Source organism: Saccopteryx leptura, chromosome 5, assembly GCF_036850995.1.
Source record: "Saccopteryx leptura isolate mSacLep1 chromosome 5, mSacLep1_pri_phased_curated, whole genome shotgun sequence".
Taxonomy (NCBI): domain Eukaryota; kingdom Metazoa; phylum Chordata; class Mammalia; order Chiroptera; family Emballonuridae; genus Saccopteryx; species Saccopteryx leptura.
This window is the reverse complement of record NC_089507.1, coordinates 64,784,019-64,797,764: the sequence shown is the minus strand read 5'-3', so window position 1 is coordinate 64,797,764 and position 13,746 is coordinate 64,784,019. Positions and strand designations below refer to the sequence as shown.

Below are 13,746 nucleotides of genomic sequence, written 5' to 3'. Positions count from 1 at the left end.
TAAGATTTCATATTAATAAAAAGAATTTATAGGTTGAAAGATTTATTTTAAGCCTATTTTTCTAAATGTTATTAGATTTTAGAGTTTGAGTCAACAACCATTTATTTTAAAATGTTTAACAATAACTTGATATAATTTACTCCCGATATTTGATGTTACACACTTTAGGGTCTTTGAGATACGCAGGATCCTTGTATGTAACTGCCATAAATCCTGTAAAGAAACAATTAAAGTTCTTCACAAAAGATAACAGGCAAAATTTTGATTAGCCCAGACCATTTTTTCAGATACTCTTACCCATTATTTGAGCTCTCTTAATTGCTTTTGTGATTTCTTTTTGTTTCTTCCCACAAAGACCTATAAAAGAAAATTCTTTCTTATTCATAAAAAATGCCAATATTCAAAATGCCTAACAACTATCTAAATCAAGGAAGATTTGGAAAACCTTTAAAGAGCCAGAGAGTAAATACCTTAAGATTTGCAGGCTATACAGTCTGTCATAACTTCTGAACTCCACTTTTCTAACACACAAAGCAGCTAGCCATAGAAACTACATACACTAAGCCAGTGGTTTTCAACCGCAGGTCCGTGGACCAGCCACCGGAAATTTCAGGCTGTTCTACTAAAGAGTTAACCACCCCGATGTTGTATGAAGATTATAGACCCAATGATCTTGATCGAATTTGTTTACGCTTAGGGTGATTTCTGCCTTAGCGGTCCCCGAAATAATTCTATTCTCTCTGGTACCCTAGTGTAAAAAGGTTGAAAACCACTACACTAAGCTATTTATAAAAATAAGTGGCAGACCCAATTTGGCCTATGGGAAATAGGCTCCTGTTTAAATAATAGTCTAGGAGTGATTATAGTATACTCCAGAATACCAACACAATTTAATCTCAAATTTTCTGCACATCAGCTTATAGTTACCTGAGTATATGAAGATCTCAAGTTTTCTACACATCAGCTTATAGTTACCTGAGTATACGAAGACATGTAAAATAATACCCCTCTTGGACTAAGATGCTTTCTTAAATACTAAGATTTCTTTTTTTTTTCTTTTTGGTGACAGAGAGATAAGCATCGATTCTTTGTTGTGGCACCTTAGTTTCTCGATGATTGCTTTCTCATATGTGCCTTGACTGGGGAGCTACAGCAGAACGAGTGACCCCTCGCTCAAGCCAGCGACCTTGGGCTCAAGCTGGCGACCTTGGGGTTTTGAACCTGGGTCTCCCGCATCCCAGTCCAATGCTCTATCCACTGCGCCATTGCCTGGTCAGGCAATACTAAGATTTCTAATAGTGATTTGTAGCATTATTTGAAAACAAATTTTGCCAGTTTTCTTAAATAACAAAGGTAGGTTTATAAGTTGCCATAAAAGAGAACAAAATACCTGTTATGTGCCTTCCATAAATGCATCCAGTAAACGGAGAAATAAACTGGGACAAAAGCTGTTTAGGTTTTATTTGAAGAGGAAAAAATTTATGTTAATACATTTGTTACTCAAACTTGTGTAAATTTCAAAAAAAAAAGCATACCTCATATCACCTTCAAGTTATGTAAAGGTCTGTTAATAAATTTCAGGCAAACTTCCTAAGTATGAAAAATACAGACCTATACTTATCCTATTAGTACGTCATCTTTTTAAGGAACTAAAGTGATTTTTAAAGTTAATATCTCTTACCCAGTCTGTTCAAAAAGTCTATACAACAGATTAATGAGCATATTCTTTCAGTGCTAAGGCCGTTTTCCTAACTTTTTTACAGATACTTTTCTAAAATACTCCTGCTTACAACAAAATACTAAACATTTCATCTATCATGATAGGCTGTCACATAATATCAGACTACAGTGAAGTCTTCAAAAGGTACATTGAGACATTTGCTGTAATTATGTTTCATTAATTTAATTCTAGCACTTTCCAGATGCTAGGCAGTGTTGTTAGCACTATGTATAATCCTAAAATGTTACATTTTAAAATTTCTTGGTTCTTCTCCATATAAGGCAACTATCAGTATAAAGTCCAACATTATTTTCTATCCCAGATTTGCCACTTAAATTGCTGAGAGCTACACAACAAATAAAATTGTATTTGAAACAGTGATACTGGCAGTGAGGTACAGAGATCAACTTTACCAGAGGAGCCTTTTTCCAAACTACTCACCCCCAGAAACTGAGAATTACTGCCATAGTGAGCTCTTATTAGAATAAAATAGAGATGCCTTATACATAGAAATATAACTGGATTGGAAATTATGATGTTGCTAAAACAGCTGCCCCTCCACAAAACCTGTTATAAAACAGACTTGTTTTTAGTTAGGACTAATAAACAAAATCCTAAAATCAAGTATCCTAGTGAAGTAAAACCAGATCTCACCTGTACATTCTTATAATCTACACGTTTTCCACACAAGATACATTTTTTAAGAGGCTCCTTATAAGGACTTTCCATTGGAACAGGCTGGAATAAAGGGGGAAAGAATTTGATAATAAAGTTTAATGTGTTAATTTTGAATTAAAATGAAATCTTATGGTTACCACATTTAAATCTACCCAGTGGATCAGTACTACCTTTCTTACCATGAAAAGGAATAAAACTACATTCTGACATTGTAAAAGAAAAAAACAAATACCTCTAAAAGGATTTATCACTATAAAGATTTCAGTGTGCTTTTCCATATTTTGCACAAGTTCTTTGTTTTACTTTGGCTAAAGAGGAATTGTCATGGAGGATTCTAAGATAAAATATAGTATTTGGAGACAAAAAAGGGCTTATGGGAGAAAAAAATGAAATCTGCACTAAGTGATTCCTCAAATGTTTTGCCCAGGTTGTGAATGACTAAAAGTTTTTAACTTAGATTTTTTAATTAAGAAAATCTGGCCCTGGCCAGATGGCCCAGTGGTAAGAACATCAGCCTGGCATGTGGATATCCAAGGTTTGATTCTCAGTCAGGGCACACAAGAAAAGCGACCATCTGCTTCTCCACCCCCTCTCGCTCCCCCTCCCTCCCTTCCCTCTACTGCACCCATAGCTCAACTGGCTCGAGCAAGTTGGCCCCTGGTGCTGAGTTGGCTCCATGGCCTCCACCTCAGGCACTAAAAATAGCTCAGTTGTGAGCATGACCCCAGATGGGCAAAGCATTGGCCCCAGATGGGGGTTGCTGGATGGATCCTGGATGGGGTATATGCGGGAGTCTACCTATCTCCCCTCCTCTCTCTTGGAAAAGAAGAAAAAAATAGTAAGAAAATAATCACAGATATATGCAATTTTTAGGTTAGAATAATTCCTAAATCCATTCCCATTTTTCACCATCAGATGTTTTATCACCATTTTTGTTACAGAGACAATGCCCCCATGGCTTACTTAATATAGGTCCTTTGACTATAATTTTGTGGCTCCCAGACTGCTTTATAAGTTTGTGTCAGCCTTTCTTTTTTTCTTTCACCACTGCTTCCAACGTTTGTCACAATGCCTCCCTCTTACAATGAATGTAGGCATCTCTAGTCTAGAGATTCTCAACGTAGAAATGGCTGTGAAATCCTTGAACCTTTGTAGTTTTATGTAAAATTTCAAATGAATGGGACTGTGCCATTTTCTGAGAGATCACATAGCTTTCATTAGTCTCAGTAGGGTTTATGGCCTACAAAGGAGTTCTAATAATTTATTATCTTGAAGTATGGTGTGAATGGAATGACTAAGATAGATGCTCAGAGGACTAGAGTGCTTTTTTTTCTCAAGTCCTCAAACTTTCTTAATCCAATTTACTTTCAGCTCACATGTACAGGGGGTCCTTGGGTTACAACACAGTTCTGTTCCTACAACAGTGACATTACCCAAATTTTGGTGTAAGTCAAAACACACCCTAGCCTAAATCACTTACCTATCCTAACACAGTTGTAAAATCATAATCTAGAATATAAAAACACAACTAAGCCACAGAAAAAGGAAAAGGACATAAATATACTGTACTGTACACCAGTGGTCCTCTACCTTTTTGGGGCCACGGGCCAGTTTAATGTCAGAAAATATTTTCACGGACCGGCCTTTAGGGTCCGGATTTAGGGTGATACATTTACATGGATAAATGTATCATGTGACCGACCGAGACAAGCGTCAAGAGTGAGTCTATTTATTCTTTCTCTGCAGACCGGTACCAATCTGCAGTCCGGGGGTTGGGGACTACTGCTGTACACTATACTGTAGTAACAGAAAAAAAAAGGAGTGAGCCATCTCTCACTCATATGCCCTGTTACTGCAACATAACACAACCAAACTAGTTCACCCACATAGTCTATAAATATTGACACTAACGGCATACGCTGAAACACTGAGTCTCAATTTTTTTTACGTTTTTTATGGGAGTGAGCGTCGTAAACTCAAAACACCATATGTCAAGACTGTTGTAACCTGAGGACCTCCAGTAATGACTATATTCCTTCTCTACACTGTAGTGCTTTGTATGCTCTGATTAGTATCAAATTATCTTTGCAAGTGGCAAGAAAACCTATATTGCCCAGGTCCAATCCTAGTACTTAAAACCCTTAAAAATATATCTATAGAATAGAAGAAACTGTATTTAGTGTCCTGGTATCAAACTTTAATTTGATCCCTCATTTATTAATACAGCCCTCATCCCTCAAAAGAGTGATGAATGGGACAAGGATAGAATTGAATTTGAAATGAGGAACAGAGTCAACCTGTAAGTTTTGTAAAATGCCTTTGTTGGATTATCTGCAATTATTCCATCCACCCAAACAACATTTTTTAATTCCCAAAGCACATATCCTTAAATTTAAGAAAAAGAAAACATGGTATCATAGAAGCCATGCTTCTTGCTAGGAATCTAGGAATTTTCTTCAAAACTCAAGTCATTACTCATCAATGAATGATCATTTTCAAACTCAGACTAATGATTATTGTTTTGGCCTTTAGCTGAACTCTATTCAAACAGCTAAATAATAAGAATTTGGTCATATTTGCAAATGCCTTATAAAAAAGGAATAAAAAAATTCTTACCAGGTCCTCATTGCTGGTTACCTGTTTATATTGTGAACAACTTCTCCACAGCACTGCAATTAAACAGAAACAGCAACAAACCAATTCTTTTTGTTAGCTGAGTAGCTAAAGAAATTGTTTTATATTGGCAAGATAAATCAAGGGACACCTGAATATAGACAGGTTTTATATTCATTAACTCACAATGACTGGATAAAAACTTAATATGGATGTGCCTTCCAGGGCTCTAGGAAAGGGCATATTCACCTGTTACCCACCCATACAACCTCTAATCTGCTGTTTTAATATTTATTTCCCTTCACTCCATGGTCAGAAACATATTTTTAATGCAAATATCTTACTTAGGGGAGAAGGAACAGAAAGAGACTGTCATACCAAAGGGAGGATGAGTAACCGACCTTCTACAGAGAGAGTAGTTATTGATAAACAGAAAAAAGTGCAAAAATAATAGACTCAAAAGCCTGTGTCACAATTTCGTCCTGATTTGGGAACTCAGGCATCTGGAATTTGCTGCTGGGTGACCTTAGAAATGTCCCTTCCTTAAGTTGACTCTAAATAATGTAACCAGAAGTTCTTAGGCAAATCCCTGCCTCCTTTTAATAAGCATTCATTACTCTCCTGCTATGTTAAAAAAAAAAAAAAAGTATTAGAAAATATATCTCACGCCCTTTTCAGCTTCAAAATACTAGTCATGTCATGAGCCAGTACAGATTCCCACCTAGCTTGGAATAACTCTTACATCGCCTGGAAACCGACGCTGTTAGCTAACAGTGGCGACACACCACCAACCTAATTAGGGCTAAGGAAATGGCTGCAAAACTACAACGAACGCAAAATAGAGACTTTACCCGCGTGAGTTCTTGGATTTGGAAGGCTGACAGCAGCCGTTACAAAGTACGTCGAATTTTTCCTCCCTAAACCACTACATACAGCAAACACAGATGACATGGTTCCTCGGTCCTCCCTCTTCCTTTCCTCTTTCTAAATAGCCCTGACAAGTCCTTTCCGGTGCTGTTCCCCAGGGTGGCCTGGACTCCCCTTAGAAGTTCCGCAGGCAAACGCCAGGGACCCAAGAAAAGAATTGTCAACGCGTCTGCGCAGAGCTTTTACGTTCCCAGTCTCAGCGCGCGGCGAGCCTGCGTCGCTTGTGATTGGACGAGAAGAAGGCGGGCTGTACGTGTGTGCCTCCGCTTCCGGTCCGGGAGCAATTAAATTTGTGGTCTTTCGCGAAGGTGAATGGATAAGCTAACGGCCTTACTTTCAGGTGCTTGTCCTCCACTAGCCCCTTCTCTGGGGTTTGGTGGCTGGGTCACGGGGGACCTCGTTCGGGCAAGAGTCCTCGGTCCCTGCCATGGATGAAGATGGTTCCCGCATCCGCCGGCGGGTGTCTGTCCGCAAAAGGAACCGCCCTAGCCTAGGTATCATTTCTGCGGCCCCTACCACGGCCGAGCTCAAGCCGGACAATGAGGAGGAGGAGGAGAAGGAGGAGGAGATGGTGGCTGGGAGCCGGCGACGGAAAACTGTGGGCGTGCAACTGGTTGAGGTACAGCCCCATCAGCTCTCAAATTCCCCCCGGGTTTCTCGTCCCATTTCACACCTTTGGACAAAGATACAAACCCAGGTCTCCTACTGCGCATCCCCACTGAAAGAGGCATGGGAGACCAGCTCTCGAAGGAATGGAATTTGAAACCCCAAAATGTTGACGTTTTCCTTCTCAGATGCAAACAATTGACCGATTATATACTAGTCTTCGTGTGCTTACCTCACCTCTGTTATTGCTGTTCATTCTCCCTTGTGAGGTACTGCCTCGTTATCCCTGTACTTACATAGATGTGAAATGCAGACTGCCAACACTTAAAAAGTGTACACGTGGCGAATAAGTATGACTGAGACACAAAGTTAGAGTCGAAGTTACTGCTGCTTCTGTGCCAGTAAAATCTGCCACTTGCTGCAGACCAGTTATGTGCTGGGTACTTCCTTAAGCTGGTTACATTATCTAGATTTTATAACAGAAATCAGGCCTTGAGAAGTTAAGAAACTACGTTTGACTCCAAGTCCTGTGTTTTTAGTCGCTGCACTATATTGCTGCCTCCGAGTTTACATATCTTCTGTTTAGTAGACCACCCTAGGTCAATGTGCAGACTCCTCTCAATTTCAGATACCTAGGGACAATCTCCTTGGAGTGTCCAGTAGTACATACATGATTCTGTTACAGACCACTCTCTGTACATTGGAGTCTAGGAGGGTAGGGGTGGTACAGTATTAGAACTTCTAGTGAGATGACATATCAATAATGTCTATCAGTCTTGCTATCTATCATGTGAAGGACTTATCATTGGCTTAAGAATTAGGATCCCAGCATCACCGTGCACTCGGAGTGTAGTTTTAGGCAAATCATTTATGCTCTCTAGGCATCCATTTCTTCTATAAAATGGGAATGATAAATATATATTTTATAGGGTGATTAACATTTAGGTCTGTGATGGGTGTGTTACCATTTAATTATATACCTGATATAGCTGAAGGCTGAAACTTTTATTAATAAAGTTAGAATTGATCATAACTATTTTTGTTTTCTTTCTAGAATAATGATAGTGAAGAGGACATGTTTGGTGACTATGATAGCTTTGCTGAAAATTCCTTTTTAGCTCAAGTTGATGACCTGGAACAAAAATATATGCAAGTTCATGAAAATAGGAAACCCGATACAGACCTTGCCACTGAAGATCTTTGTTCAGAAAGCATCAAACATCACAAACTCAGCATTACTACTGTAGACAGCTGTACTGAATTAAAAACAGATGAGTGTACAAAGAACCAGAGTGGGCATGAAGACGTCTCTATTAAACCTGGAGCTGATCTTATGTATGAATTGCCTTCTTCACAGGTTTTATATTTTGAAAATTTGCAGAACTCTTCAAATGATTTGGACGATTGGTGTACTAAAGAGAGGGATAGGAACTCATCCTCTCACAAGACTGTGAATGAGAAATTGCCCCATAATAGCATAGAGCAACCCCAGCAAACTGATGAATCCTCTTCTAAGATCAGAACTAGTTCAGATGTGAAAAGGAGGAAAAGTCTTAAAGATCATCTAAAAAGTGCCATGACTGGAAATGCAAAGGCCCAAACACCAGTGTTTTCTAGGACTAAACAGCTCAAAGAGATGCTCCTATCTGAAGAAATTAATGTTGCTAAGAAAACAATAGAGTCATCATCAGATGATCTTGGTCCTTTTTATTCATTACCCAGCAAAGTCAGAGACCTTTATGTTCAATTCAGGGGAATTGAAAAATTATATGGTAATGCATTTTGCTGGAATGAACATTTTTTTGCCACCATTACAATGACATTAGTGCAAAGCAATAAAATGCACATCCTTCCTTGTCATATATTATATCTTAAAAACAAAGTGTTGGCCCTGGCCAGTTGGTTCAGCAGTAGAGCATTGACCCAGCATATGGAAATCCCGGTTTCAATTCCCCGCCAGGGCACACATCTGCTTCTCCACCCTTCCCCCTCTCCTTTCTCTATCTTTCTCTTTCCCTCTCTCAGCCAAGGCTCCATTGGAGCAAAGTTGACCTGGGCACTGAGGAGGGCTCCATGGCCTCCACCTCAGGCGCTAGAATGGCTCCTGCCACAACAGAGCAACACCTCAGATGAGCAAAGCATCGCCCCCTGGTGGGAATGCTAGGTGGATCCCAGTCAGGTGCATGCAGGAGTCTGTGACTCCCTGCTTCTAACTTAAGGAAAAAAAAATGTGTTGGCCCTGGCCAGCTGGCTCAGTGGATAGAGTGTCAGCCTGATGTCCTAGTCTAGGCACGCAGGAGAAGTGACCATCTACTTCTCTTCCCCTCTCACAACCAGTGACTTGGTTGGTCTGAACATCAGCCTTAGGCGCTAAAACTAGTTTGGTTGATTTGAGCATTGACCACAGATGGAGATTGCAGAGTGGGTCCCAGTTAGGGTGCATAGGAGGTTCTGTCTCACTATCTCCCCTCCTCTCACTTAAAAGTATGAATCCTGCAACCTACCCTATCTGGCTACTACTGAACCTCTTCCCTTTGTACTCACACTTCTCAAACTTGTTATCCTCACTGTCTCCCTTTGCTAACTCAAATAATTCCTAACCCACTTGAATTCTGGGTTCTGTGCTCACTTAAGATATGATATCTTTAGTTCTTACCTTTCCTGACTTATTAGTAGCTTACCTGACACAATTGACCAGACTTTTTAAAACACTTCCTGATATGTTCCACTCCTGTTTTTCTCTAGTTGTCTAGCTGCTCCTCAGTTTTCTTAGCTGGTATGTTTCCTTGGCTGAGTCTGTCTTCTCTACCAAAACGTAGTTGTTGAAATTCCTTTGACTACTGAGATGTCTTGAATGAAAGAAGCCAGTATTTGTGATAGCAGATTAAAATTAAACATTAAGACAACTGAAGTTAAGACTTAAGTGCAAAGAATATGAATAACTGTATCATATAATATTTTTCAAAAATTCTGTATTCTTGCCTATATTTCAAATACGTGTCATTTTAGACAAGGTGCTATTGCTGCTATTCTGGAAGATCAGCCTATCAACCAATCAGTGCCTAAGTATTTGAAACTCCTATTTTTCCCCCTTTTAATTGAATTTATTGGGGTGATACTTTTAAAATTATACAGTGTTCAGGTGCACAGTTGTACAACACATCATCTGTACACTATTTTGTGTTAACCAGCCCAAGTCAGGTGTGTCCATCATCACTTATATCCCTTATTCTCTCCACTCCACTCCCACCGGCTAAGTATCTTCAAGAACCATATGATAACATGGGTTCTCGGTTCAGGTTGGAGAAGTAGCACTATAGGAAACGGTAATATAAGACTCTACAAGAGTCTAATTTTAAATTGGGAGGTTTGTAGTTTAAGAGCTAATGATGTGTATAGCTCCGGAAGGTGTTCACTTTCTTCCTTTGCTTTTCTCCTAGCACCTGTCTTTGTTTAATCTGCATCTCCTACCAGAATGAGTACTTGTGGACAGGGCTTTATCTAATTCGTCTTTTTATTATGTAACTAGCACTGAGCCTGGTATACTCCGGTTTTTTTTTTCTTTTATTTTTTTAAAATTTATCTTTTTTTCTGAAGCTGGAAACGGGGAGAGACAGTCAGACAGACTCCCGCATGCGCCCGACCGGGATCCACCCGGCACGCCCACCAGGGACGACGCTCTGCCCACCAGGGGGCGATGCTCTGCCCCTCCGGGGTGTCGCTCTGCCGGGACCAGAGCCACTCTAGTGCCTGGGGCAGAGGCCAAGGAGCCATCCCCAGCGCCTGGGCCATCTTTGCTCCAATGGAGCCTTGGCTGCGGGAGGGGAAGAGAGAGACAGAGAGGAAGGAGGGGTTGGGGGAGGAGAAGCAAATGGGCGCTTCTCCTATGTGCCCTGGCCGGGAATCGAACCCCGGTTCCCTGCACGCCAGGCCAACCCTCTACCGCTGAGCCAACTGGCCAGGGCTACTCCGGTTGATTTTTAACTGCTGCGGGTTGTCAGCCTACTTATGAATTTTGGCCCTGTCACTTAAACACAAGTTTAGCATATTGAGCCTTAATTTCTGATCTATTAACAAAGGATGATAATAAAAGTAACAATAGCTGTATTGCAAGTTATAGTTTATGTTTAGGATATGCCAAATTAGACTTTGGTAATGACTATCAGTATCTAGTAGTTTTGAAGTATGAACTTTGGTTAATAACTTTATCTCTTTTTACTTGCAAAATAAGCTTAATTACATGACCAGTTTTTGAACCCCAGCATCAACATTACCTGGGAAATTGTTGGAATGAAATTCTCAGGCCCCAGGCCAAACCTGATAGATCAGAACCTCTTGGGGTGGGACCAGCAGTCTGCTTTAATAGGCCCTCCAGGGCACACTGAAGTGCCAAAAGTTTGAGAACCACTGAGCAAGAGAAACTTAACTTTATTCATGGTGTAGTGGTTGTTTTCTCATTGTAGAATTACATGCTTAATGTGTTTTATATAAATGTTGAGAACTAAGTTCTAATTTACTTTTTTAATGTTTGATGATAATATACCTAAGTATTTGTTATTTTTGTCATTTTATACTTTAAAAATCTGAGTTGGATAAAATGTAGATATGGTCAGGTTATATTTTCATAGAAACATCTGCAGTTTGATAACTAACAAGCGGTACCAGTCTGAAGTTTTTTAATATTTAAGTATTAAATTTAAGGATTTTTGAAAAATTAAAAAATTTTTTTCTGAAATATTTTAAAGTAAAAAAAGGTACATAGTCTTTTGTATATGAGAGAGAGAGAGACAGGAAGGGAGAGAGATGAGAAGCATCATCTCATAGATGCATCACTTTAGTTGTTCATTGATTGCTTTCTCATATGTGCCTTGGTGGGGGGCTCAAGCCAGCGACCATCGCTTCATGATGATCCCACGCTCAAGCCAGCAACCCCACACCCGAACTAGTGAGCCTACGCTCAAGCCAACAACCTCGGGGTTTCAAACCCGGGTCCTCAGCATCCCAGGTTGAGATTCTGTCCGTTATGCCACCACCAGTCAGGCAAAAAGAAGGGTACATAGCCATTTGTAAATATTTGAGAATTATCAAAAATGCACAATAAGTTAGTCACTTGTAACTCATTGATATTTAACTATTCTAATGCCTTTGTATTATAACCTGTCAATCATTTTTTAAATTTAATCTTTTTGGGAAAACATGCAAAATATTCAAGGCCAATTTTTCTAATATCTGTACATAATTGAGTTCATACTGTTCGACACATTTATAATCTGCTTTTTTCACTTAACTGTGTATTGAGCATATATAAATCAATCTATTTCCCCATTTTCAAGTTGCAAAGAACTATATGATTGTGCAAAAAATTTGTTCAACCTTTACCCCCTAATGGCTTTTTGTTATATAAAACAAAGCCACGATGAACATCCTGCACATAATCTTTATATGTCCCTTTGTTTCGATGGGAGTGGAGTTCTAGAAGAATACTAGTAACACTACTAGATCGACGATGTGCAATGTTGTTTTTGATATGCTAAATTGCTTTCCAAAAAGACTAGCAGTTTATAAGCTCTTATAAACCGTACACAGGAATGCTTGTTTGTCTCCACTTTGGCCAGGTGGCTTTTACATTAGTGGCCTTTTTAAAATTTCTTGATAGTTATTTGGTCTTTATTTATTTTTCTAAGCATTTTTTCATGTATTTATTAGTCATTTGCATTTATCCCTACAGTGAAATGTCTTTTTCCATTTTTCTAGTGATTAAGATACTGGTGCTCATTTTGAAGACTTCTGATGATCCACATTATCAAATTACCCTACAAAGTAATTACTGGTATACTAGTTTTCACAACATGTTTTGGCTCTGACATGATGCTTTTCATAAATTCCACTGTGCTAAGTTGTGGAAACCCTAGATACACAAATTAATAAGGTTTTATGGTTTAACTATCCGGTTTAAATGGTATTCAGGCCATTCAAAGTTCAGCTCCTCATGAGAACTAAATAATAGTCCTTGGTTTGTACAAATGCTCATAAATTTTTTTTCTTCTCCCCTATTTCTCTAAGATGGTGTTTGAGTGAACGGGAAAGGGAAGCTTACAAAATCTCCTTGCAGAGTATAAGAGGAAAGTCTTAGAATTCACATAAATCACGTACTGTCCTGGAGCTCTGATGTCTCAGGTGATAACTTGTCCAGCAGGCAAAGCCTGCCCTGCTGGTATCTTACACCTAAGTTTGCAGCTGGTGAGTAGGAGAGCTCCACTGACCAGGCTGAATTCGAAGTAGACTCTCACTTGCTATGCACATTACACATTGGGGATTTTGACATTTATTATTGATGTATAGTTCCATTTTTAATAGAGTTTATTAGGGTGACACTGGTTAACATAATTTTACATGTTTCAGGTGTTCAAATCTACAACACATCTCTTTATACCATATTGTGTGTTTACCCCCTCTCATACCATTATGAGAAGGTGGGATTTACTTTTCCTTCTTAGAAAACTTTCTAAGATTAAGACTGAACTAGGAGAAAAATAATGCTTTTTGTTTAATTCCACAGACTGGCAACATACTTGCTTAACATTGAATTCTGTGCAGGAAAGAAAAAATTTAATATACTCCTTGCCAACGAGTGGTGGAAAAACCCTCGTGGCTGAGATTTTAATGCTACAAGAACTGCTTTGCCGGCGGAAAGATGTTTTAATGATTCTACCATATGTGGCAATTGTCCAAGAAAAGGTGATTTTTTTTAACAAGTGGTACTTGCTAATGTTATTTTGACATATGACATTAAGATATAAAAACTAGCATGTGTAACTTTATTGACTGAAAGCAGGTTTTTCTATTAATGATGGAGAATTAATAGTTTTAGAATGCGCCAAAAGCAATATGATGTGCTTAACTGAAAATCTTTTCCCATCTAAACTGGTGGATTAAACTCCATTGTGAATGCTCTATTGATATTTAGTTTGCTTTCAATTATTTTATCAAAATAAATGAGTTACTCTAATTTTTTTTACCTCAGAGGAGACAGTTGAAATTTACTTTCTCATTTATTAAGTAGTTTAGAAGTTGTGGTGCGCCCTCCTTGGGGCATTCCGTTCTTCGAAAGGATCGAATCTCCTTCTTGAGTGAATTTTCTTTCTCCTAAATTCTGAGGGTCCCCATGAGACTTGCATCCAGGGAGCAGTGGACAGTAGCAG

The 13,746-nt window shown here is 39.1% G+C and overlaps 2 protein-coding genes across 3 annotated transcripts in view; one reads left to right on the top strand and one right to left on the bottom strand.

The window, feature by feature from the left end:
• On the bottom strand, positions 1–6,072 carry MRPS18C (mitochondrial ribosomal protein S18C). 2 transcript variants are annotated; one of them, XM_066385876.1, is made up of 6 exons: positions 5,863–6,061; positions 5,015–5,067; positions 2,375–2,458; positions 1,391–1,448; positions 298–357; positions 1–213 (listed from the first exon to the last, which is right to left on the bottom strand). In XM_066385876.1, the coding sequence occupies exons 1-6, from the start codon at positions 5,960–5,962 to the stop codon at positions 137–139; spliced, it is 432 nt and encodes a 143-aa protein (XP_066241973.1). In that variant the 5' UTR covers positions 5,963–6,061; the 3' UTR covers positions 1–136. The 2 variants fall into 2 exon arrangements, with proteins under 2 accessions (XP_066241973.1, XP_066241975.1); XM_066385878.1 differs by lacking the exons at positions 1,391–1,448; positions 2,375–2,458 and having other exon boundaries at positions 5,863–6,072.
• Positions 6,073–6,196: 124 nt separating this feature from the next.
• Positions 6,197–13,746, top strand: part of HELQ (helicase, POLQ like) — a 48,756-nt gene continuing 41,206 nt past the window's right edge. Inside the window, exons 1-3 of the mRNA XM_066385465.1 lie at positions 6,197–6,557; positions 7,599–8,316; positions 13,104–13,282. Coding sequence (XP_066241562.1) covers positions 6,366–6,557; positions 7,599–8,316; positions 13,104–13,282 — 1,089 coding nt within the window. The 5' untranslated portion in view covers positions 6,197–6,365. The remainder of the gene's footprint in view (positions 6,558–7,598; positions 8,317–13,103; positions 13,283–13,746) is intronic.

Bases quoted from the DNA above. Each gene is read 5' to 3' on its own strand.
- MRPS18C (XM_066385876.1), bottom strand. From the start codon at position 5,962: ATGTCATCTGTGTTTGCTGTATGTAGTGGTTTAGGGAGGAAAAATTCG. The intron at 1,449-2,374 runs GTGAGATCTGGT...AAACCTAAACAG, and splicing joins TAGATTATAAGAATGTACAG to CTTTTGTCCCAGTTTATTTC. The intron at 358-1,390 runs GTATTTTGTTCT...TTTCTTTTATAG, and splicing joins TTATGGAAGGCACATAACAG to GTCTTTGTGGGAAGAAACAA.